This window comes from Gymnoscopelus microlampas, assembly GCF_963454915.1.
Source record: "Gymnoscopelus microlampas genome assembly, chromosome: 15".
Lineage (NCBI taxonomy): Eukaryota > Metazoa > Chordata > Actinopteri > Myctophiformes > Myctophidae > Gymnoscopelus > Gymnoscopelus microlampas.
This window is the reverse complement of record NC_139952.1, coordinates 32,153,104-32,175,388: the sequence shown is the minus strand read 5'-3', so window position 1 is coordinate 32,175,388 and position 22,285 is coordinate 32,153,104. Positions and strand designations below refer to the sequence as shown.

Genomic DNA, 22,285 nt, shown 5'->3' with positions numbered 1-22,285 from the left:
ATCGCATGCGAAGGCGCGGGCTGCTGCCGCACTGCACTCACTGCAGCTCCTTCCTGCAGGCTGATGAAGTTGGACAAAGCGAGTGAAAGTGAGTAATAAAATGCGTCATTAAAAGCACCGACTCAAGTTCTGGAAGCTAACTACTGTTACTGGTATCCACCCAACGAAACAGTAGTTCGGTTTGTTTTACAATTATGACATGGTGTGATGAAGGATAGCAAGCATGCTAGCAAGTAGGTTGCTATAAACTTCCTGGTAGCCCCCTCAGTGATTAAACTGAGGAGCAGCGTTGCCATATTTTGTGAGAGAAATAAGCAACCAGGTCTAGGAAAACAAGCCTAAAAGAAGCAACCTATAGGCCACATGAGCACTTTAAACATAGGCTATTTGAAAAGTGCCAGGCGTTGTGAGCTTGTACATCTGCTATTTTTTAAAAACTCTTGCAATAAAATGTGTAATATATGGAATATTTGAAACATTCTAACATCACAAATGCTCCCTGGCACAAAACATGCTCATGAAAATATTTGAGAACCGCTGGTTTAAATAATAATTAAAACATTTGGAAGCTATTCTTAATAAACAAGTACACTTTAGAAACGAGCCCCCAAAAACCGCAACCACCAATATTTACAAGCAACTTTACAGGAAAAGAAGCCCAAAGTCGCTTATAGTAAGCGGACATGGCAACACTACTAAGGGGACAAATATGAATCTAAAAAATAGCATTTGCCAAGACAATGAATTAATCAATTAAATGTAATGTCAACGTGGTTATGTGTACTACGTAATTGGACTGCAGCAGCAGCATTGTGATTTGACAGACGCTCTTAATTTAAATGAAGACAAATGGTACCATAGTGTTTTGTATTTGCTCTGTTTTTGAACTGTTTACCACTGATTCTCAACCCTTTTTAATTTCAAGGACCCTTTGCAATGAATGGTGGGGGGTCCCCCAGTTTGATACGCATTTGGCCACGGACCTCCATTTGATATGATTTGTAATCGCTGTTCCCACATTTCATGAGAGAAACAATGGTCTATGAAATAAAGCCCCCAAAAGAAGCGGTTTGTCAATCGTGAGGGAATATTTGGACAATATTCCTCTGGAGTGTGTGTGTGTGTGTGTGTGTGTGTGTGAGTGATGCATATACATACCTACAGTTTATGCATGCATATACTGTATGGGAAGGGGAGGGACAGAGCAGGTGAGGTTAGGTTGTGGATAGCCTCGGAATCCCAGCCTTTTTAGGTTGTGGATGATCCTGCTGCAACTATGGACTCAGTCAAACTTTATTGTCTTTTAGCAAACAAGCCCAAAAAATTGTCTGCAACCCCTAAAGCACCAATATTTACAAGCGACTTTACAGGAAAACAAGCCCAAAGTCGCTTTACAGACTATGCAACACTGTTTGTGATCTTTGGGACCCCCAATCTACACTGTAAAATCCTTAGTGTTAAAGAGTTTACACATGGAACCAAATGGACCCGTGTCCCCAGACCCCTGAGGTCCATTCGGTGGTTCCTAACAACTTTGCTGGAGACCCCCTGGAACCCCCTCAAGGACCCCTCGGGGACACCGCGCTGATAACTAGTCTTAAGTCCCACGATGGTCTCTCTGCCCCGGCCTGGCAGGCCGGAGCTCCATGTAATCGTGCTGAGCGAGGCTGTGACAAATGACTGTCTATTTACACTCTCAGAGTTAAATTAACACTGAGGATTTTAAAGTGCAGATTGGGGGGTCCCAAAAATTACAAACTGTGTGGCCAAGTCCGCTTATTATAAGCAACTTTGGGCTTTTTTCTGTAAAGTCGCTTGTAAATATTGGTAGTTACTAACATTGTTAACAATCATGATGGGGGAAGTTCAAAATGGAATATTTTGTTTCCATTTACAAATTAAAGTCTGTAAGAATGTATGTGAGTTATAATAACTTATATTAATATAAGTAATTTATATGTGCAAAACAATTCCATATCGGGCCTCAAAATGTGATTTAAAGGTAGGGTAAGTGATATTTTTTGGTTAAAACAAAAAGTATTTTGTTAAAAGGTTAAAATACTATATTCAGATAGTAATCATTGCTATAGAGTGTTTGTTCAGTAACAGGACTCTCCCTGTCTCTCCAGCTCTTTAAAAAACAGGAAATACATTTTTCGGTAGGTGTCAAAATCTCAGCCAATCAGGAGAAAGTACCAATTTTTAAGCTTAATTTGTATAGTGTTCCAGTTCCAATTTTGTCTGCTCATTTCTTAGTGTCATCACTTCCAATTTCACTTGTTTAATCTGTATCCTGATTGAGTTCTCTGTCCTGGTTGGATAAAATTGGAAATGAAACTGAAACGAAAATGCATTTTCTGTTTGATAAAGAGGTGGAGAGACAAGGAGACTCCTAATACTGAACAAACACTCTATAGCAATGAGTACTATCAGAATATAGAGCTATTTAACACTTATTTTAACCAACGCAAAACACTTACCCTACCTTTAAGTTGATTATTGTATAACCACTGTTATTTTTGGTCTGAAAGACAGTCCAGATATGGCGCGAGCTATGACTGACAGCCATCGGAGGTTCCTACAAACCATGATGTCCAATGGCATGGTCGACGAGGTGGAGGCGAGGAAGCTCCACCAGCATTGCTGTGAGGCACACAACGGTGTGATGATTTATGTATACTTAAACTTTACACTTTCGCTTTATGCATGGTTGATTGATCATGAAATAAAACGTATGTCACATGCAACATACATCTGACCCACCATAATCAAAAGGAAAATGTAAAAAAAGCTTACAGCTTCTTTCCATTGCGGTCCTTGGAATGAGGTGTGTATGATGTCATGTAGTGTGGTGCTGGTGAGTACATGAATTGTATAGAGTTCATGATGATGTGCTAATGTGTCCCTGGGGCACATACAGTATGAAGAAGTCTCTGAGGTGATGCGTGGGTGTACCTGCCAGGCTGCCACTCAAACTGTGTGTGTGTGTGTGTGTGTGGTGTACGCTGTGTAGTGTGGTTCCATTTAACATCATGAAGTCAGGTGGTGTAGCTTGAATTGAGTGTGTCGTGGAATTGTGAATCAATCAGTAATTGATGCGGTAATGGGAGTCGAGAGACAATATTCTAGGTGGTGATGGTATGCTTTAATGTACATGATATCATGAGGAGAAGTACGTTAGTCACACAGTCTGACACAGATCGGTGGTACGGTTGTTCTGCCCACGAGCACAGGGCTCAGACCATAGTTGTGTATATATATATATACTAGCTGCTACAAGGACAAGCTGAACCATAACAGACGGGCTGTAACAAAAACAATAGCTATCAGAGACATCTTGGCTCCTACAGGCTACCAAATATAATGTCATTTTATAATGTATTATATATAGTACTATAAGTAATGGTAAAATACAAAGTTTAGATATAAACAGCCATAACAACAATATAGTATAATGTATAATTCTTCCTCAAGTGCTTGAACATTTGATTCCAAATGGCTTTACTGACATTTTGTAAAACGAAATAGACAAGCCTATAGACCCTGGATATTGTCAAATTATATTGGAACATATGAATAAAAACTTAATTTTCTGTTTTGCCTTTTAGGCTTCGTAATAAAATATTGAACAGGGCAGATATGACAAATAAATAAGAAATTACTGACATATTTAAGTGATGCGTTGTAAGCTTGGTGATCTGCTATTTCTGCTATTTTTGTAAAATGTTTGAAAATATATGAACATTTTTCAACATGGAAACGATTATGCCGATTATGCAAATAATTGCGATTATCTAAAAGAAATACGATTAGGCCATTTTGTAATAATTGTGACAAGCCTCTGTATTACATATTACATTTTATTATGTTTTATTACGTTTATTTATTTTTTAAGAAAATGCATAAATAGTAGATCTACTAGCTCAACAGGTCGCATTGTAAGCTTGTAGATTGGCACACAATCTTCTGAAAGTATAAAGTTATTCAACATGTCTGTCATTTCTTTTTATACTAAAGTAATTTGCCATCTTGTTTTATTTACGAGACCTAAAAGCCAAACACGAATGTAATTCTTTATTTCTAGGTTCCAAAGCTCGATGTCAAAAACACAATTGCATCCTTAAAGGACAACTTTGTTTTTTTACAACCAAGGTTTATGTTTTAGATTGTAATTAAAGTAAATAAAAGATGAGTGTTTAAATGTACTGCTTTCTATATTTTTAGCAATTTTCGCGATCTTTTTTTACAGTGGGCGGGGGCATTCTGTCCGGTGGGTAAATATGTATTTTTTTACACAATAACCCGGCGTTTTCTTTATTATTATTTACAGTAGCTCTTCTAGCCCCCAATAACTCACATCTGGCCATCAAAGACCACAGGACCCTTTTTATTGTATAAAAAAGGCATATTTAGCCACCGGACAGAATGCCCCCGCCCACTGTAAAAAATATCTATATATAAATAAATATATATGAAAATTGCTAAAACTATAGAAAGCAGTAAATGAAAAAAAAAATAACACTCATCTTTTATTCACTTTAATTACAAGCTAAAATATAAACCATGGTTGTAAAAAAACAAAGTTGTCCTTTAATCACAATTATTTGTACAACTGATCGTCAAGTAAACCTTTCATGATCATGTCCACTTGTTTGTTGCAGCAACCTACTCTCCGGACAGACTGGATCAGTTCATTGATACCATCAACGCTCCGCTGCAGCCCCTGTTCATGCAGATCAGGAAGGGAATGTCTGAAGAGGACGGTCTGCAGTATTACGCCTTGGTTAGTCACTGATCTAAATGCACCACTGTGCTGTTTGTTTTGATGTTTTATCTATTCATTAAAATCTATTAATTAAAGGACATGTAAAAATGTCTTTTAGCTTGGCCTTTATTCTCATATACAGGCAAAATCCTGTTGATTTAAAACTGAGCATGAAAGCATTTGTATGGGAGATGACTGGTTACCACCCAGAGAGGCTGTGCTGCCATCTACACGTATGGTAAAGGCAGGTTTTAGAAATAGAAAAGAAGATGGAGAATGGTATAGGATTTTCCTGAATAAAGTAGTGATATTTGGCTAAAACATACATTTATTTATTTACCTTTCTATCATACAGCTTTGCTTTATTTAGATGTAAGAGACAGGACATTGAGGGCTGAGAGGGGGAAGTCATGATGAAACACAGGTCTCCAGCCAGAAGCATACAAGGGATGTGATTAATGCATTAGCTGACTATCTACCGGCACGTCCTGGAATAGCATAGTAATAACAGCCTATGCTATAATCAGAAGATTGCAGTTTATAAGTAGTGTTGAATGACATTTGTTTTATACAGTATATCTCATGTGTGGCCCCATCCAAATGGTAATTCCAGCATGTGAACATTGAAAGAAGTACAGTGCAGTTTTTGTCATAACAGCATTATGGCAACAACTAGGAAAATACTGCTAAGGTTGAAAAGAAAAACCTGACTTAAATAATGTTAGGCCATCTTAAATAGAAAATGTACTTGCCACCGAGACCAACAGTGTGTTGACTTGATTCCCAGGTGAACATGGCTGAGACGGACATCTCCAGGATGTCGTCAGATTATGCTGACAATGAACTGGAGCTATTCAGGAAAACGGTGAGTTGAACGCTTACAAAAATAACATCACAGTTCTTGTGGACACATTTATCCACAACCGTTCATGACTTACATCTCATGAACATTATAGCACATCAGGACTCATGACGACTTCCTATGGCAAGCTGTGAGAACTCCACACCACAGAATTCCTTCAGCTAATTAAGGATGAATGTAGTTTCTATTTGAGTAAATGTGGCATAATACGGCCGGCCCTCCGTCAAGCCAATTTGAATATAGGATTAATATTGCCATGCACATATCATAGCTCTGGACAGAGTAAACGCAGTTCAGCTGTCTATGCCAGGGTTCTTCAACGTTTCTCAGGCCATGGACCCCTTAGCTGAGAGAGAGATGAAGCAGGGACCCCCACTACGTACTGTTTAAAATTGTGTTGCAGATTAAACTTAGATAGATTTCATCGATAGCTTCATAGGCTTATTTGACCTTGCCTTCTATTAATATGTTGGACTTGTGTTAAAGTGTATTTTTAAACTTTTAAACCCTCAATATTTAGTCAACTTGACCGTCTCGCGTTGTGAGCTTGTAGATCGGCTATTTTCGGCTAATCTTCCCCATCACACAAAGATTTGGCAGAACCCCTGTAGTTACTCTGAGGACCCCCTGGGGGTCCCGGACCCCCTGTTGAAGACCCCATGTCTATATTGTTAATACTGGGGGTGGTAGTGGCTCAGGAGGTCGAGCGGCCGCTTGGTAATCATAAGGTTCCCCGGTTCGATCCCCCCCCCCTTCTGGGTTAGTGTAGAAGTGTCCTTTAGCAAGACACTTAACCCCTAAATGCTCCTGATGAGCAGGCTGGTGCCTTTTCATGTTTTTCTCCACCATCAGTGTGTAATGCACATTGACTTATAGCATAGCGCCTATATGAATGGAACCATTTACCAATGCGGGTGCACGTCGGCACCTCAAAGAAGTGCACGTCCAATTTGAATGAAACACTGGCAGAATGGATTAATGAGTTAAATACAGTCTGAGAACTGCTGATGGTCACCCTGAAAAACAAAACAAATGTAACACTGCTAGCGTCTGGTATGAGTTACATTTATGTAAGATTATTAGTTGTGGTTGACCATTTAAATGTCACATCCCCAATTGCATGGATTAAAGTTCTCAGTCGCCGCGACTGATTTCAGTCCTTTGGATTCCATAGAAGCCAGTTTGTCTTTCATTAAAGCATGTTGCGCAGCGAAAATAGCCGATCGACAAGCTCTCAATCCGACTGCCACGCTATTTTCTGTTATTTATTTTCAAGATTAGAGCATTTGAAGTAGTCAAACTAGCAATAATGTTTAGAAGGTTGTTCCATAAATGTCATAAAAGCAAAGGTTAAAGCCTCATTCTGTGATGTCTTATGTAGAACAGCAGGAACAATATGATTACAGTAGTAAGTCATCATCGTTTTACATATCGTGTTAATTGTTTAGGAAACACGGCTTGTGTGCGGGGCTCCTTTCACACTGTTTCACAAATTGCATAATAGGACGTAAACGTGTGTGTGTGTGTGCGCGTGTTTCAGATGGACCTCATTGTGGGATCTGATGATGGGACAGCCTCTTCCACTGACATCCTGAACAGCACTGACAGCATGCAGACCAAGAAGCTGAAGAAGAGCGACACAGAGCACCTGCTGAGTCGACTCGTACAGGACAAGTGGCTCAGTCAGGTTCGAAAGACGCAATGTGTCATTTCTGTCCACTAGAGCATTGCAGTTCTTCTCAACCTTTTCAGGCCGTGACCCCCCCCAAAATAATCTTATTTGAACTGGGGACCCCCCCCAAAATAATCTTATTTGAACTGGGGACCCCCCCAAAATAATCATATTTGAACTGGGGACCCCCCCACCTGATTAGCACTTGGAATGTAGGAGTTGAGGCATTACATTTAGTTTGACTCAGTTCCATGGATAAATATTGTGAAAATAGCAGATCTACAAGCTCACACCATTGTAGATCTGCAATTTTTGCCTCTTTCTTATAATATTTGACAATTTGGCCAATGTTTGACCAGTCTTTAGTCCTTAAAGTGTCACTTCACTGTCATCTGGGGAACCCCCTAAAACCAGGTGGGGACCCCCCTGGTGGACTTTTATGAATTAGTGAAAATTACAGGGAGCTTGTAGTTCGGCTATTTTACACTAGTTTGGGACCAGGGGAGACATCAAACTTCTCTTTTAGGTACCAATGCACTAGAGGGTGCTTGTTTTGTGTGTATGAAGCATTCTACTGTATTACTGTATAATATAACCTGGAAATATCTGCAAAAATGTTTAAAATACTGTTTGGGTTCATTTACTTTACACAAGTTTACCATACAAGTGTATATGCAGCCTGTTCTGCAGAATTCACTCGATAACGAACTCATGGACAGGAGTTTAAAAATCTATAGGAACGGCTGTCATGGCTGAATCCTGGTGTAGATCCTGGTGTCAGGCAGGACAAGTCACTTGAAGCAGACGGTGCACTGGATTGGACTCTAGTCTAGATATGCCGCCCTCTTTATTGTAGTTCAGACATTGTTACAATTACTGTACCTTTCTCTTTTGCAAGATATGTAAAACTTATGGATTTGAGCTTTAAAAAAACAAGGAAAACCTATAAGGACATCGCTGGATGCACCCTCTTAGCAGTGAAGGGGACAGAGTTACTGTAGATGCAGAGCTGCAAGGTTAAAGAGATATTTCAAAACTGGCAACCACATGCTACACTAACATTTCTGGCAGATATATCCAGGTTATTTATGCTATTAACGGAATGTAATTTTTTAAAGTTAGTTTTTGGTTTGTTCTTTTTTACCTGGGAGCTACAGTATAGAGCTCAACAGTGAGGTGCCGGAAGTAAAAAAAACACCTACATTTTATGCTTAGAGGATTTTATTGTCAGCTATAATGTCATAACAATCCAATGTAGACCTACTACTACGTAGGGCTCTCACGATCATGACATTTCACTTGACCATTAATTAGATACGCAAGTGCTGGAATTTTAACCATGGAGCTAATAGAGCCTGCCTGCCTGCTCAGGTGATAAATTGACCATCAGGTCAAAATTTGTGTCAGATCCTGTGTCTAGGTGAGACATGACCTTTGACACGATTTAAATGTGTCAATAGAAGAGCACAGAGACAAAATACAACCATCCCTATTGTATTAACATACTCTACCATACAGATTGGACAAAACTAAATTGTATTAATATAAAAATAAGTTACTTGGTGCTGCTTTAATATTAAAATATGATTTATGGTTTTTGATAGACTGCATGGGTCCAAAACCTTGTTTAGTTCAGATCTTAGATGGCCATGGCACATACAACTGATTGACATTTCCTGTTTTGTATTGATTTGTTTGTTTTTCTGTCTTTATTTAGAAACAGGGTTTCTACACTTTGTCCACCAGATGCATTATAGAGATGGAACCGTACATCCGCACAATGTATCAAGACCAGGTCAAAGTTTGCGAAATCTGCCACAACATCGGCTTGCAGGTACATTACTGCTTTGTCTTGTACTGTAGTTAAGTAGTTCACATTTGTCTGGCTCAGTTTATACAGGCAATTTAGCAAAAGGGACATAAGGATTTATCAGGCAAACTTATACGTATACTGAGTGACCTACAAAAATGCAAGGTTGAAGTAAGAGACATGAGAGGAATTAAGCCTGATTCACACAATGGTGTCGCTCACCGAAAATAGCACATCTTACACGCTCACAACACGTCACGTTGCATTGTGAGCTTTTAGATCTGCTATCTTCGGTGAGCAACATTTATGTACCCGTACACAAGATGTAACAATGAAGAAACCTTGAAAATGTAACCTTATGACAGTATCTTCAAAGTTTCAACGAACTATAAACTACTGTACAGGCTCCTTTGAAGAGATTGTTGATTTGTGTGAAACGTCATTGTCTTGTATTTGAATGTATGAGGCCTCATTGTATGAATATGACCTCCTTTCAGTGCCAAATGTGTGACAATCCTACATGTCAAGCAAAGATGCACAACCCATGTGTAGCCAGATACTTTAAAGGAAGAGCAGAACCACGATGCCCTGCCTGTGAGGAATTCTGGCCGCACGAAATCCCCGGTAAAGACACAAGAGTGGCTATTTTGTCTTTTCCACACCTTGATGAGGATGCAGTCATAATATCGTTGCTGTCCGGCAGAAACCTCTGATCGCCACATTCAAACTTTTTGTGTTTTCTCGTAAGTTAACGGCGTACTTGATCATACTACAGCGTCACACAAAAGCATCAAAAGTAGCAGATCCACAAGCTCGATAGCAATAGGATTAAAGGATAAAAGAGTGCTTGAATTGATCACACTAGTATAATTACCTGTGTCAGAGGCATCTTCAATAAAATCCTAATGGTCCCGGGTATTTCATAAAAGCAAAGGTTAAAGCCTCAATCTGCAAAAAAGAACACCAGGAACATAATGATGATGATGATGAGGCCCGTTCTCTGGCAGTCATATTATCGTTGCTGTCCGGCAGAAACCTCTTATCTCCATATTCTAAGTTTTTGTGTTTTCTCGTAAAGTCGCCCTACTTGATCATACTACAAGATCATACACAAAAGCATAGATCTGCTACTTTTGATACATTTGAATCCTGAAAAGTAGCCGTTTTAGACATATGAGGTTCCCACCCGACAGAGGCGATATTTTATCGCTGTATTGCAGTAACCTTGTATAGTATGTACAAGTTCAACACGTTACTTTTCAGTTAATAGAAAAAAGAACCAATGTGGATACAGTGGTTATTTAGTCACAAGCTCTTGTTAATACTTTTAATTGTATAATATTTCTCTGCTGTCGGGCAGAAACCAGCTAACTCCAAAATGTCATATATAAGAACAAGCTCCCAATGAGGTTGGAGGTCAAAAGGGGGTGGAGCCTGGACTCAGCAAAACCAGCTAACTCCACCCCCTTTTGGTGGAGTTAGCGGGTTTAGCAGAAAGTTTAAGGATCCAATGGAGTTAGCTGGTTTTGTCAGAAGCGCTTTTTAATACTTTTAATTGGTTCAATATTTTTGTACTCAACACACAGACGTAAAGGGTGTTCAATAGCACTGATTTATAGAAATAAAAATGCAAAAATGCGGAAAAATTGCTGGTTTCTGCCTGACGGCAACGATTTATGAAACCCAAAGACTTAACTGTGCAAATGTACAGTGACAAATAACCCAACAACAACTAACCGCATTCAACCCGACTTCCTATTTTGGGCAAGTCATTATGCTGTAGGCGAAATAAATATCAAAAATTGTAGATCTACTGTACAAGCTCACACAACGTGTCACGATGCAACACATGAATTTTGTAGATCATCTATTTTTGTGCCACAGTCTAAAATAGGGCATGAATGTATGAAAAAACCCTAAAAGATGAAATATGAACATACAAGGTTTTTGCCCAACAACGACAATATGATAAATGTGCCCAAATATGTTTTATTTATTTTTCAACCGTGAATGATGAATAAATAGTTAGTTATAGAGGAATGGAAAGTGAATATATTCAGTAAACATGCTGTGTATTATTTATTTTATACTCGTACGACGGTGTCATTTTCAGCAAAATAGCAGATCTACAAGCTCACTAGGCCTATGTCTTGGCATTATAGATCAGCTATTTTCAGCATCCGTGCATCTGTTAATTATCCACCTGTTTCTTTCAGAGTTGAGGCGACCCAGTCAGTCCTAGCCTGAAAAATGAAGAAGAATCAGCACTGGTTTCAACAGACAAGTGTTTCTGTTGACTTGTTTTTGTTGCATTGAAAGGACTCTCTCTCCCATGTGAATTCTATGGTGATACTTTTTTTGTTTTAAAAAAGAAGAGGAGATCCAAGCACTCACAAAATGTGGAGCAGAGGAAGTAAAGTTAAAACAAATGTTGTTCTATAAAATTGCCATCATATTTCGACCAGTTAAGGTCTTCATCAGTCCTCACCCCGATGAAGACCTCAACTGGTAAAAACATGTTTGCAATTTCTATATAATAACATGAGTTTTAACTTTACTTCCTCTGCTCCACGTTTTGAGTGCTCGGACATTTTTATCTCCTGTGAGCACCCAGTTGGCCTCCGTGTTTTCTTCAAATACTTTTTTGTTGTTGAATAAATTGCTTAATTTTTTACATCCAAGGTCAGAATATGTTATATTTTGTGAGAGACAAGACAAGTGGAATTAATACATTTCTGATTTTTAGTATAATAAAGTTTTAAAGGTGGCTTTTATTCTGGAATTCCACTGTTATCGTAACACAGTGGTTCCCAAACCTTTTTCTCGAGACCCAAAATTGAAATGTGATGTCTCCCTGGGACCAAAACTAGTGAAAATAGCAGATCTACAAACTCACAATGTGTCATGATGCGACACATTGTGAGCTTGAATATCTGCTATTTTCACTTATTCTTAAAAGTCTTTCACGTTTTTGGAATTTCTTAGATTCTTTTGAATTCATTCATGATTTTGAAAAATGATTTTTTATTGATGACATTTCTTATGTACTGAACTAAAAAACGTCCGTTGGACCCGCGGGTGATGTTAAACCCGTGCAGGGTTGTGTCAGTGAGCGTATCTCTACATTGTCCAAAGCCTGGTGTTCGTGGTTTCACCGATAACATTTTAATGCTTTACTCCATCAAAAACTCTTCCCACATTGTTTGTATTCGTAGGTTTTCTCTGTGATTTCATTAATGTTTATTCACATAAATGATCAAAGCTTTTTCCACTGTACAGTATGTACATTGGAAGGAGCTGGCTCATATGTCTGTATGGGTGTGTTGGAGATACTTCCACTTCATAAGTAAAAGGATTTCCCTCTGTGTGAATCCTCATGATTCTTTAACCTTAGAGTACTTCAATAATGGAAACTTCTCTCGTATGGATGCACTGATGTTGTTTTAGACCACCGGTTGTGCTGGATCTTGTCCCACACTGGTCACACTGGTAGGGTTTCTCTCCTGTATGAACCCTCTGGTGACTTTTGAGATTACCTCTCCATCTGAACCTTGTCCCACACTGATCACAGTGGTAGGGTTTCTCTTCTGTATGAATTTTCTGGTGTCTTTTTAGACCACAATACAAATATGCTCTTCTTAGGGTCCCTGGCACAAACCATTTCCAGATGGAGGTCCGCAGCCATATATATATATCAATCAATTTGGAGGTCCTTGACACGAAAAAGACTGAGAACTAGCCTACTGGTTTTGGTTTAAAAGGCATTTGTATTATCAGCCTCAGGTCTTAAATGGGTTAATAATACATTCTAAATAGCTTTTATTCTGAAATTCCACCATTACCGTAATAACGCACATGTACGCGCAGGAGGATTGATGGGGCTGCTGGGCTTGACTGTGATTTCCGAAGTGAGAGGAGGAGGCTGCTGATGTTAAGTGCGACTTGTGTCGGACCTGCAGAACAAAACATGTCTAATGTCAGTTTAGACAAATCTCTTTTCTCAAAGGCTTGGATTGCACTGCGGAGGCTAGACAAAAACGGTTTGTATACCTTTCTGCCTGCTTTTCTTTCTTTCAGAAGGTTGTTTCATTGTTTGAATGCTATATGTACACAAAACCATTTCCATAGCAACCGGGCTATATTTTCCTCTTGAGTGGCATTAGACCTGTACCATTCACAGAGAGAGAGGGGTACGGTTTACAATGATTGTTAAAAGGATAACACAAAAAGCCTTAGGGGCTTGTTTCCATTGTGGTCCTGTGTATTCAATTCATGAAGACATTTTAAAGACATACAATAATATACAATAATATGCAAGACATAATCAACATTAGTAGCTATGAACGTATATGTACAGTAAACATTTGGGGCTTGGGTTGTCCTTTCTGGGTGCTAAGCTTGAGGACTTTTCTAGGACCAGCTACAAATTGCAGACAGGTGCTCTTTTATGGTGTGTGTCTGTGTCTCAAGTCTACTTGGCAGATCATTCTAATTCAAAAGCTGTGTGGAAGAATTGACCTTTCGTTGTGGCTTGTATTTCAGATGACAAAGTGGTGGCTTTGAAGGAAGTGTCCATTCCCCAAGCAGTAGAGGCTGCTGTGGTGAAGCAGGTGGGTGTGTTTGGGGTGGTGGATGGGGTTTTGACATTGTGAATGTGAGAGAGGGGTCTGGAAGGATAAGTGACTGTTTCACCTGCTTTTTCAAGATGGCATCGGGGAGCAACAGCAAGAACAGGCCGGTCACTGCCACAATGTTGCAGTTTTCCATTGATGGCTTCTGCAATGTTCAGACATGACTGCCGTGGCTGTCCTGCCTTACTACATTAATTCATGGTTTTCAAAATGATACACACAAATGACCACAAAACATGGTGGCAAGGGCATGATACACGACTTTACTATTTTTTATTTTTTATTTTTTATTTTTTATTTTTTTCAAGTTCAATGTTCAAGGGCCATTGGTTGAACGACTATGGACAGAGCTTGTCAGTATGCATTAAAAAACTAAAAGCATATTATTGTGGCATACAGTATATAGAAACATTTCGCCCAGGTTCTAGCAAGGACCATATCGTCACCTTATTAAACTAATGGCCTAAGTCATTTTTTGAGGAAATGATATTTTTGCCTAAGTCAGGTCCTCATGACATTGGCCACCTCTGGTAAAATCGCCCAACTCCTAATTGAAAAGGATCATGCTGTTCACACCCCTTTTAGTATAATGGCCTAACTCCCTAGTGTGACTTAGGACAAAATAGGCCTTTTGTTTGGCCTAAGTCACATGTTTTTGTGACTTAAGCCAAATTATTTACTGATTTAGGCCATTTTGTAATTTGTTTTGTTTTTTATTTTGGCCTAAGTCAGATTTAATCCTATTTAAACCTATTTCAATCTCTTATGTTACATAACTGACAGACAGTGTTATTTCTATTTAAATAGTCATAATTTGTTATAAACATTTTGGGTGAAATGATTAAGAAATATCATATACTTTTGTTCTGGATCAGTTTTTTTTTTTCCTGAAAACCTAGAAAAAATGACTTAGGCCATTAGTTTAATAAGGTGACGATATGGGAAATGAGTCTATGACTTCGTGTTTTATCCTTAACAAAGTGCACATCATATTATTTGTCTTTTAAATTGTCCAATCAACTAAACTATATGTTCTGTCCTTTAAGATCCTTGCCAGCACTTTTGGGCTGAACATGGCTGATATCACATTCAAGGTAAGGCATTAATTTTATTTCCCCACAAAAACAAGGCCAGTCTATGGCACAGGCTATGGCACTTTGGGCCCTATCTTGTGCGCCTCATTACCCCGTATCCCTAAACGTTTTAGCCATTTTTCACTTTTGAAAAACATTTTAAAATAGTTCAAATAGCCGATCTACAAGCTCACGTATCGATGCAGCTACTTGAACTATTTTAAAACGTTTTTCGAAATAGTAAAATATGGCTCAAGTTTAGTTAAGGGGTAAGGCGGTGCACACGATAGGGCCCTGTGTGTGATCTGACTGTCTGTCTCTCCAGATAAGGAACCACCGTGGCTATCTGATTCCCCTGAACAGCTCTATTCCTGCCAACAGTAAGCACATGTAAGTTCTGTCTCACAGTGGTACAGTATGTAGCCTTATGTGTTTGTTCTCAGTATGGAAGTCTCGTCTCTGAGCTGTGATTAGGTTGGAAATACTTTTGTTTTTAGACTTGCCACTGTCTTAGTACTGTGTCTGATCTAACAAAGTTCTTTCCAAGACAAAATAAATATGTTTGACAGATGACAGCTTTATACAAATGTACAAACATGTAAGATATTCCTTCTACATAAAAGCAAGCCTATAGAGAAGTGCTTTAAAGCAGAATTTCTGCATTGATATTGATTTTGACACATTGTCTTCATTATAGGCCATACGTGCTAGAAGTCGCCAACATCTTCCAACATGGTGAGAATTAACTCGACTGATGTTCTCTTCATTGTTTATGCAGATATGAACCAGCTTGTCTGGTATATGATATATAATATACAGTACCAAACATTCTCAGCATGTTTAAAGGTAGGGTAAGTGACTTTTTTTGTGTGGTTAAAACAAAACATATTTTGGTTAAAACACAATTTTCTGATGGTAATCATTGCTATAGAGTGTTTGTTCAGTAACGGGAGTCTCTCCAGCTTTTCATTGAACAGAAAATAAAATTTCAGGTGGGTTTAAAAAATTCAGACAATCAGTACCAGCTTCATTTTTTATAGTGTTCCAATTTTGTCTGCTCATTTCTTTGTGTCATCACTTCCAATTTTACTTGTCTAATCTGTGTCCTGTCTGAGTTCTCTATCCTAATTGGATAAAATTAGTATCCCGACCTGAAAATGCATTTTCTGGTTAATAAAGAGCTGGAGAGAGACATGGCGACTCCTGTTACTGAACAAACACTCTATAGCAATGAGTACGATCAGAATATAGAGCTATTTAACACTTAGTTCAACAAAAAAAAATCACTTAACCTACTTGTAATTATACATTGGTATACTGGAGAAATGTTAAGGTCCTTACACACAGGTCCTTACACACATACCTTATTCTTTAGATACAACGTCACATTTATGTTAATGTGAGGCTGTGTATCTGTGTGTTCTCTTATGATCCAATTACTTGCCACATTGGTTAATTAATTAATTGTTGTTGCTGTTGTTTTTTATTGAAGACGGTACATAAGGAAAGATATGGTCAGCATGCTGTCAGTGTTTATTCTGTGTTTACAGTTCGTCCCAAACCCAGAACGGTTGCCATGACAATGATCAACAAGAGTATGAAGACCAGACTCCAGACCATTGACAGGAGGGTACAGCACACTAAACCATATTGTATAATAAACAGTAGTAAACAGGCATAATGTTGATGCTTAATTAATTGTGAAGTTAAATAGTTAAATGTGTTCAACACATACAGTTGCAAGTCACCAGCTTACTCACATCACAAACAATAAGGGTTTGCACTCAAAACGATGACATTGTAATCGTTGTTGTTTCCCCCCAAATTTAGTCAGTATACAGAACTTCTGTATATTACCTATCTCTGGGGATGGGACGATATGAAAATGACATGTCACGATTATTGTGGCAAAAATAATTGCGATTTTAAACAGAGTTTTAATGATCAGGAAACAGCTATATTATAATGTGACATGACATGGCGACAAAGAAGGGACAAGGAAAATATAGAGGCAACTCAGGCAAGCACACATTGACAGTAATTGCTTGTTTCATATTGTAAAAGAAATACAAATAAACATTAACGTGACACAATGTTTCTCTATTTAGATTCAGAGACTGGAGGATCTCCTGCCTCAAATCAAACTCAGACATCATGAGAAACTCAACCAGGTATTTTTGTCCCTGCACTTTCTCCAATAAGCACATTAATAAACTAGATAAAACGCTTTATTGTCGTGTGCTGTCACGACACGCTGCTGTGAGCCAGTAGATCTGCTATTTTTGAAAGATTTGGAAAAATCTTGAAAATGACGAAAATAAGGACACCAGGGTTAATGTGGTTACGTGAACAAAAATGTAATTCATTTTAGAGATGTACCGTTACAATTTTGTTCCTTCCCGATACCGATTCAGATATGATACCCATTACTTGCGCATTGGTCGATACCGACTACTGATCCGATACAGTGTGTAATTTTAAAAAAATACAGTGGCTCTCAAAGTGGGGTCCAGGGACCCTCAGGGTTTCTTGAGGGGGTTCCAAGTGGACCCTTACAGGTCTGTAAACTCTGAGAGTTATGGGGGGTGAAATTAAAACGTTTGAGAACCACTGATCTAGGAATAGATTAAAAATCCTTTATTATTGAAGTGCATTGAAGTTAGTAAAATAATAATGTAAATAGTACAGTAAGAGTATAAAACAGTAATGCAACATCAACTGAAGCATTCAAAATACAAAATAATTGATGACTGTAAATGACATATCATCATTTCATAAATTACTGAGACTGTCATACTCGCCGATACTGATACCAGCATTTTAGGCAGTATCGTCAGCTTTTTTTGATACCTGTATCTCTAATTAATTTGTACTCTATTGATCTCTGTGGGTAAAATGTGTCCTCTGCATACAGCTTTAGTCGAACCGCAGAATGTCCTCTCTGTCTTCTCAGGAGATCGACTCTCTCAGCCAGAAACTGAGGTTCCTTCACAAGAGAATGCAGGTGAGAGACTATCTGCATGGAAACATGTTAAGCAGCCATCTGTTGTCCTCCTGATTCCAGGTATCATCGTGGTTGGGCAGGATCCTCGTATTTCAACTTTTTGTGTTTTTCCATTTCCTGAAAAGCAACAGTTTTCCTAAACCTGACAGCGACGACGATGTAAAATAAAGATCTTCTGGGGTAGTGCATATCGTACATACAGTTTTTTTTTCTTCTTTTTTTCCCTGTGTTGTAGGTGGCAGATTCCCACAGCTGGAGGGGGATGCTGACCAGAGGTCCGCTGTGGTAGATCAAACCCTGCAGGGCTTTTTTATTCTCTTTTTCACCCCTTTTGTTCTCTATATGACAGTGTCGCGTTGTTATAAATACACTGTAGAGTAGATGGCAAATGTTATAATTATAGATGGAAAAGGTGCCTTTGACATCTTTATGTATAAAGTTCAAGTGAGCTCTTCTTAGTTTGAGTGGAATATTCAATTGTCAAAGACTCCAAACAATAACCTCACTCACTCTGTTGTTTCTAACCCCAGAGACATATCGCTACTGTCATCCCTTTGTCTCTTCCCTGAGAAATGGAATCCCTTAAGCAGTGCTGACATGTTAGTGTTCTTACATGGTTAACAATGGCAGATACACACTTTAACAAGCATTCTGAAAATGCATATTCAAGCCTAGCCTTGCCTAGGATTGACCATATAAAGCACTGTGTCACAATGTCACCCTTAATATAATAAGATAAATTATTTACATGTGTTACAAAACCCAAGATTACAACATTTCATATACATTTAGACTACAGCAGCTACATATTGATTGATTGATTGATTGATTGATTGATTGAATACTGTATTAACAAGTTGCAAACAGTACGCAAGCAATGCCTAAAAGGATAACACAATGATGACTTGTTTCCATTGTGGTCCTATGTATTCAATTTATCATCAAGACATACAATAGAAATCATATTCATTTTGATATTGGTAAAATATTAGTCATGTATTTCACTTTATTTCATTCATCAAATTGTGATTTGTTTTCTTATAAGAAAAAAGTACAACTCATTTAAAAAAAAATGTTTTCATTTATTTATTTATTTTTGTAAGAGAAATAAACAAAATAGCCAAAACAAAATACTCATTGGATTGTGGACAGCTTAGGGAAGCTGAGAATAATAGAATTTCTGGAAAACACACCGTATTAGTTTTTGTAGTCAAATGAATCAAACAACACCTACAATTAAAATGCAATATAAAATAATATAATATAAACTACAGTATAGTGTATATTGGAGTCATTTAAAGATGTCCAAAGTTCACTCCACTAGTGTGTCCCCTGAAGATCAAAAGCAAAGAGAAAAAACACATTTAGTTAACTTAACATTGTCAGTATTTCAGATTCTTGTATTCCCAATGGTTACATTGTTGATTATTGATACTTACAGGTGATTGGCCCAATAGTTAGGGGCTTGAAGGGTACGGGTCTGGAAACAGAGCGACGTTCCCTCCTTGAGCAAACCTGTGAAAGGCAAAGGAATATGAGCAGGACAAGTTCAATTTTTAGGCAATTCAAAGTGCTTTAGAAAGGGTATTTTAAAGACATTTACAGAGACATAAAGCATAGAAGGAATACAATAAAAACAAGAGGCATTAAATGCAGCTATACAGTAGGTTAATGAAGCTGCACTCTATCAGCTCAATGCAGTTCAACATTTTGCATCAAGGGATTAATCAGATGATAATGTAGATGAGATTAACATTTGTATTTGAACGTTATGTTTTTGCTTTAAAAGTACTCCGTTTTGATTGTGATTGTGTTTCAAATGTATTAGACCGATCCCAGAGGACTTGTGACTTCTCAAAGATTCATAATGTAAAGGCAAGTCAGTGATGTGTTTTGGAAAATAAATGATGTGACTCACTGGAAGCCAGTGCCAGATATCTGAGAATTGGTGAATGTGCTCAACTGTAAGCCCAGATGGTGTCTAGGAGTTGCAACAGACCTTCAAAACATCTCCATTCACATGCCATTTGCAGTGCTACTGACTAACTGTCTGAGAGGGCATAGAGTGACACCTACGGGCGAACAGGAGGAGGCGCTCTGGTCACACAGGTGGAGGTTGCAGTGAAGGTAGACATCTCTGTAGTTTCCCTGGAACAGGAAGAGCAGGGCAGAGAAACGGGCCCGGAGGGAAGAACCGCTCTCCTCCACTGTCACTTGACGACGGTCGCTAGGACACCTGGGGAAAAGTCAGGTTGTAGGCCCATGACACTTCACTATTTCATCCCTCATTATTTCAATTGATACGTAGCTAATTGATTGGTGGGCAATTGACGCGGGATGGACAATTCTAGCATTGCACATTCAAATGAGAGCCAATAAAAATAGAAATGCTTAGTAAGCGCTTAGTATGCAAATATTGAAAGACTTTTGGAGCATACTCAGTCTCAGACCGACTCTAGTGCCAGGCTGCCCCCACCCAACCCTCTCTTTCATTCGTGTTCATTGTGGGAACAAACCATTTCCTGAGGCTGAGGAATGAAACGTACTTGCTCTGAATGAGGAAGTATCGCATGAGGTCATCGGGGTTCGACGAATGAGTGGCGTAGCAGTCGTCCAGAACGACCGTAAACCTTGGATCCGTTTCCCCCACAGATACTCCTACATGCAGGGCAGAGCCCACTGGCAGTGTGACTGGGCCTGCTGGGTAAGGCTCTGTGTAGTTGGAGTTTTGATACAAGGACATGAAAGCGCTGGCTTGTGAACCCAGACCTGAAATGGCATCTTCAATCCTGTCAAGGAAAATAGCATTAAACTGTTATCTGCTATTCTGCTCCATTCTAACATAGCAGAGAAGAAATTTGGATTATTTTCCTATGAATTAATTTTCCCCCTTTGTCCTGTCGGTTTTTGGTTAAATAAAATGTGCTATACTAATACATAACATAGGCTTTGAGTGAAGCTTGACAGTTAAGATACAAATTGAAGCCAGAAATCTAATTGCCTACACTAGTTTGTGTGTATTGCAGCAATTAGTGGCCATTAGAACAATGAATTTCCCTCAGGAGCAATGGTCAAGATCAACTAATATGTTGATATGTAATAAGTACCTTATTTAGATTTGTTTTAACTGTCTGATGTCTACACTGTGGATGTCATTTTGGTGCAATGAAGGGCAGTGAGAATGACCTTAATTAGCTGCCATCTGCACTCTTAATGTGGATATTTTAGATTCTTGATATATTAATTGCTTTCTCACTGTCAGTAGCAACTTTGAAAATGGGTTACTTACTGAAGGTTTGGTCTGATGGCCACATCTAGGCTGGTGTCTGTGTCCAGCGGATAGGCACAGGAGAAGGGAAAACTCACGTGAGATGAGACATTGTTTTCAGGGTAGACAAACAAAATGTTGGAGTAGATGGCGTGGGTGCTGTTGGTCTGAAAGACAGAAGGTTATTGGTCAGTCGAGTGCATTATCAAGCCAGCTGGAAAGAAAGTACCAGTATATCCACCACATGATTAAACAATAAGACTGAAATGTACCAGTTATATTACCTGTATATCTGTACATCAGAAGGTAATAAAAGACAACGATTAAAAGCTAACATATTAAGGCCAGTCTACACCAATGCAACTCCATGCAACTACTTGAAACCAATTACCATTATCCCCAATGGCAGTTGCAAGGAGTTGCATTGGTGTGGACTGGCCTTAAAACTGTTTTGTTGCAAGGAGTTGCAACTAGTTGCATTGGTGCGGTCTGGCCTTTAGGTAGTAGTTTTTGCGATATCTTGTTTGGGACCAAATTGTTTTACGGATAAGTTTCATGGCAATCTACCCATTATATTTGTAGGTATCTTCACATTTTGGACTAAGGTTGGCGCGATAGGAAATGCGATCCTGCAATCTGATCAATATATTATGAGATAATAGCTTGTGTGCAATGTTTACATTTTGGCCTCAGGGTGGCACTAGAGGAAAGGTCATGGGGTCACTCAAATAGGGTAGCATGCATGTTGTTTGGAGAGAAGGGCCGCACTGACATCCTTAGAGCTTCACTACTAGCAGGGCTAAAAACACAATGCATGGTTTTACATAAGAACTCATAACATGATCTTTGTCCAATAAGTTAGGATCCAAACTCTATAATGAGAAGGTGCAGTGGCTCAGGAGAGTGGCCTCAGTTCGATCCCTAGATTTTCCTGGCTTTGTGTGGAAGGGACACTAAACCCCTAAACTGCTCCCTATATGAGGATGGTCCCTTGCTTAGTTTCCTCTGCCATTGGCGAGTGAATGGGTGATTCTAATGAACATTGTAAAGTGCTTTGCATTACTATGGTAGCCACCTGAGCTCAATTCTGACTAGACACAAATCATAGGAGAAACTAGACTTATTTTTTTTTGGCAGCGAGAAAACAGCCAATAAAGAAAATCATGTAACAACAGCGACAAGTTGGCAGACAAATCCTCA

The 22,285-nt window shown here is 38.8% G+C and overlaps 2 protein-coding genes across 3 annotated transcripts; both read left to right on the top strand.

Moving 5' to 3' along the window:
• Position 1: 1 nt before the first annotated feature.
• On the top strand, positions 2 to 11,783 carry nsmce1 (NSE1 homolog, SMC5-SMC6 complex component). 2 transcript variants are annotated; one of them, XM_084079952.1, is made up of 8 exons: positions 2 to 88; positions 2,532 to 2,645; positions 4,662 to 4,783; positions 5,553 to 5,630; positions 7,168 to 7,314; positions 9,017 to 9,133; positions 9,607 to 9,733; positions 11,326 to 11,783. In XM_084079952.1, exons 1-8 carry the CDS (start codon positions 64 to 66, stop codon positions 11,349 to 11,351), a joined length of 756 nt encoding a protein of 251 aa, XP_083936078.1. In that variant the 5' UTR covers positions 2 to 63; the 3' UTR covers positions 11,352 to 11,783. The 2 variants fall into 2 exon arrangements, with proteins under 2 accessions (XP_083936078.1, XP_083936077.1); XM_084079951.1 differs by having other exon boundaries at positions 2,532 to 2,660.
• Positions 11,784 to 13,615: 1,832 nt separating this feature from the next.
• LOC311062074 (uncharacterized protein) lies at positions 13,616 to 18,140 on the top strand. Its single transcript, XM_084080841.1, has 8 exons — positions 13,616 to 13,719; positions 14,787 to 14,834; positions 15,139 to 15,203; positions 15,511 to 15,548; positions 16,364 to 16,443; positions 16,922 to 16,984; positions 17,767 to 17,817; positions 18,053 to 18,140. Exons 2-8 carry the CDS (start codon positions 14,814 to 14,816, stop codon positions 18,104 to 18,106), a joined length of 372 nt encoding a protein of 123 aa, XP_083936967.1. The 5' UTR covers positions 13,616 to 13,719; positions 14,787 to 14,813; the 3' UTR covers positions 18,107 to 18,140.
• The last annotated feature ends 4,145 nt before the right edge of the window (positions 18,141 to 22,285 follow it).